This window comes from Bidens hawaiensis, unplaced genomic scaffold (genome assembly GCF_021521415.1).
Source record: "Bidens hawaiensis isolate Kalapana, Puna unplaced genomic scaffold, B.hawaiensis_p1.1 tig00015383_1, whole genome shotgun sequence".
In the NCBI taxonomy this organism is placed as follows: Eukaryota; Viridiplantae; Streptophyta; class Magnoliopsida; order Asterales; family Asteraceae; genus Bidens; species Bidens hawaiensis.
The window spans coordinates 595,563-599,688 of NW_027492371.1; the positions used below are offsets into that span (position 1 = coordinate 595,563).

At 30.9% G+C, this 4,126-nt stretch overlaps 1 protein-coding gene across 1 annotated transcript; it reads right to left on the reverse strand.

Moving 5' to 3' along the window:
• Window positions 1-492: 492 nt before the first annotated feature.
• On the reverse strand, window positions 493-3,628 carry LOC143549020 (Golgi apparatus membrane protein-like protein ECHIDNA). The gene is made up of 6 exons (XM_077040036.1): window positions 3,613-3,628; window positions 2,586-2,642; window positions 2,293-2,496; window positions 2,150-2,209; window positions 1,720-1,846; window positions 493-689 (listed from the first exon to the last, which is right to left on the reverse strand). The coding sequence occupies exons 1-6, from the start codon at window positions 3,625-3,627 to the stop codon at window positions 601-603; spliced, it is 552 nt and encodes a 183-aa protein (XP_076896151.1). The 5' UTR covers window position 3,628; the 3' UTR covers window positions 493-600.
• Window positions 3,629-4,126: the final 498 nt, after the last annotated feature.

A 4,126-nucleotide genomic window follows, 5' to 3' on the forward strand; every position in this document is an offset into this window, starting at 1 on the left:
TAATTTTTTTTATAAATATTATTGATAAGTAAAAAGGACATAGAAAATGAAGAATGAGATTAGTGGTGTATACCCTTAGTTGAAGGGTGATCTTGATTGATGGAAAAAATTGACGTGGTATAAACGCAACAAATAGTGATGTATACCCCTTAGCCTTAGCCAGTGAAACAATGTAACAGTCATTTATGAATTTATGACCCACAACTACACCCTTGCTAAGTCAAAATCTGTATAATTAACATATTTGGCTAGCTAAACAGAAAATGAGCAAAAAGAAATTATTCTCGTTTCCACAAAAGCGTACTCAGTTGTTCATAAATAAACCAGTTATGAAACGATTTTATTAAATATGCTAGTTATTACTGTAACAATATTGTTTTTTAATCACATTTTGCAAATATTATTTATAAATTATCTAATGTTTCATAGATATGGAGTGCATATAACAAGTTTAATATAAATGAATTCACATCTAAAACAAAGAACTTTTTGAGTTCTGACTAACATTATCTAAAAATTGTTACCACACACGAGTCGATTTCATATAGGTATATCAGAATATCAGGTACAATAACAAACCAACTCCATACTGTATCAAAATCACACGACACTAAAAGCAGACTGTATTGTAGATGAAAACCGGTTTGCAATAGTCTGAGAGGCAAATTGTTGAATCTGCTTCTTTGCATCTGAATAAACACAAGTTTTCCAAAATAATTCAAAATCTATAACATATAGTTGTAATTGTAAATAAAAAAAGATTATTAAGGCTAAAGAAATTAAAATGCATCAAAAACAACAAAGTTAGATATATATTTAAATGATAGAAATTTGGTAGATACATTTTACACACTTAAATCAGAAAATATATTATAAAAAGCACAAAAGTGTTTCATAGACCGATTCTTAGCTGTGAAACCGAACCTAACAAAAACTGACAGTTTGATTTTATATTTTCGTAAAAACTAAATTTTCAGTTCGCTTTTGGTTTTGTATGTAATTAACCGAAAATACCAAACCGAATTCATAGATGTTCACTTATTATTTTACATGTTAAAGTAATTTATATGAAATTTATAAGTAGCCCAAATATGCATAGACCCAAAAGTATGATGATAAATTACTCATTGGTTGACAGATATATTTTTGACCGAATTATATTATTTTAAGCCATTTTTTGCCCAAATGGTAAAACCGAAACCGACATACAATATTTTAATCATATTCTATCAAGTGAACCTTGTCAAAAAAACAAAAATGAGGAGCACTATTACCAATATCAATCATATACTAATGCAGAATTTGTTCCAAAGCTTGTAAACGAACCTAACAAACACGAACGGAGCATGTTCATGTTCGTTCATTCAAATTTAGCTGAACAAGCAATCGAACACAACCAATTAAAGAACGGATTTTCTTGTTCGTGTTTGTTTGATAAGAAAATGAGCATGTTCGTGTTCGTTTATGAGTATTCGTTAACTGTATAAGCAAATTGTTCAAGAACGAAACGAACAATTATAACTAAACATAGATGAATAAAAATAACTAGGCTAAAACTACTTAAAAGAAATATAGACTATGTATTGGGCCTAAAAAGTTATAAAAACTAGATTAACTTGTAATGGGCCATAAAAAACTAAATGAATATAAATAAACATATACAATCGTTCACAAGCATAAATGAACGCACAAGAATATATAAATGATAAGTTTACATACCTTTGCGACATTTTGTAAAGCCGACTATATTGGCAATGCTAAGGGTCAAGCAAACTCCAACAACAAGAAGATAATCAGCTTGGAACCTTATTAAAGAGAATATTCCAAAGAATATCCAAATAACCGCCTAAAAAAAGAAAAATAACAGTCAGTATTTTCTTTTGGATAAAAACGCGCTAAACAAGTTGACCAACAAAATATAATAAAATTCTTAAGATCTATTTTTGCAAATTATACATGAAACCAATTGGCATATCCCCTAAACTCTACTGATTATTTGATTTTGTATTTCACTTCAAAAGGAACAACTGCATATACCCCTTCTAAATTTCACTAACCGCTTACACAAAACCAATAAGGTCTATTAATAATAAGGGTAATAATTTATTTAAAATAAAATAAATCAAAATGAGGACAGATGTTGACTTACAGTTAAGTAAAGAGTCCACCAGAACAGCCATGAATCTTTTTTGTTCATTCGAGCCAACGCCTGTAGAATAAGGGTTATAACATTAACATACAATAAAAAAATAATAAAAAAAAAGTCAAAACCAGTCAAACAAAAACACTCACCTCTTGGTCAAGACATTCAAATTTCCACACGCTCTCGCCATTGTCATCAATTTCATTCCACCACCTCAAACCGACTAATATCCGACCACTGACATTTTTCACCACCCAAAAATCAAGAGCGGATAGAAGAACCGTGACCACAAATATTATGACAAAACTGTCGAAGAAGAGGGCTGATAGTATGTAAAAGGCTAATGCAGAAGCCTGCTCGAACACACGAAAAAAAACTTAAATGAAATATAGTTAAATCTAAAAAGAAAATTGTGGAATTGTATAAAAGTTTAAAACTAGACCTTGAAGAGCACATGAAAGAAGCATATTCTTGGGTTTGCATAGTTTTCTCCTGAAGGCTGAGCACAAAAATAAAAAAAATATATATATTCATTATAAATTGAAATCACTAATTATACAGTAATAGATGGAAACATGAACAAACATAAAGAAAAATAAAAGGATTGTAACAAATATTGCAGTTTTATACATATCCGCTAACACAAAAGATAGAGAAGTATTATAAGGTCTTGAAAAGAAAATAAAGAGGTAAGTAAAAATTGAGTACTTTGCATGTTGAAACTAAAATTTAAAATACTTACAGTAATATGTTAGTTTATACTTTTCGGCTAACACAAAAGATACCATTTGATGTTTAGCGATAAGGTATTAGAAAAAAAAAATTAAAAATATGCTCAAGTGAATCAAAACGTTCACAAAATTGAGATTTTACTGTGGAAATGGTTGAGTTTGGTGCTATTGAGTACCGCTTCGCTATGAAGCACGCTTAACAACTATGAATCTTTTGATTGCATGCATACATCAAGAACATGTTTAATTTCCAAACTCCTTATCAGTGTTGTATCAAAAATTCAGCAGAAGCAGTAATACCAATTCTAGTGGATTTCTAGGGTTTAGGGCAGGTTAGTTGAAGATTGTGAAGATATGGGACCGGCCGTGTATCTCTTCTTATGGCTTGTTTATGTTTTACTGTTCTCTAAGAGGAGAAGGGGTGTTCCGAACTACCCTAAAACATCTTAATCACAAGCAACACTCCTCTCAAGTACCCTGATTGCCCCCTAAGCTAATTGTAGTTGTAATTCCTCGTATGATTAATTTATGTGTGTGTTTTACATAGCCGAGATGAGATCCTAACACATATTTATAATCAAATCATTTAAGATTCAAAGTTTAACAACAACAACAACAACTGCCTAGGAGATTGAAATAAAAAACAATAAACGCATTTGCCCTAATTAGTCTCGATCTAACTAGCGTATAGAAATACATGAATATCAAAACATAAACCAAAAGAAAATGTAAACATACGGGATTCAGATCCATGCTTCAATCCTCTGTTATTTTGCCCCATTTTTGTTGACCCCTATAAAAGAAACACGACTCGGAGCCTACGTCCTTTTCGGATCCTGTTGGGGTGAGGTGTGGGTCCCACGTTTGGTTAATTGCAATAAAACACCCTTCAACTATCACATTTGATTATTTTTTCTCTTTAACTTTAATGTGTGTGCATCTTGGTTGAGTTTGGATCAAGTTATTATTTTTAGAGCTGGCAATGTGAGTGGGTTGGGTTAGATTTGTGTGAGGAGTTAGATTGTTAGAATGGATTTTTAAAATTGAGAGTTAGGATGGGTATGGGTCAAGAACTCAAGATGGGTAAAGTTAACTCATCTAGACCAAGTGAAAGTTAAAATACAAAGGGTTTCAAAAAACCCCTCCAAAAAATTATTAAAAAATAATAACTCAAAATATAAATAAAAAACGCAAAATATAAAATAACTAAAATGTTTCCCCCCATCATCCTCGTTTAAAAAAAGGGTTTTGT

What these genes read in the sequence shown, in the direction of transcription:
- LOC143549020 (XM_077040036.1), bottom strand. An exon ending in TCTTTCATGTGCTCTTCAAG is followed by an intron (nt 2,497 to 2,585) that starts GTCTAGTTTTAA and finishes GTGTTCGAGCAG; the next exon opens with GCTTCTGCATTAGCCTTTTA. An exon ending in CTTTACAAAATGTCGCAAAG is followed by an intron (nt 690 to 1,719) that starts GTATGTAAACTT and finishes GTGTTTATTCAG; the next exon opens with ATGCAAAGAAGCAGATTCAA.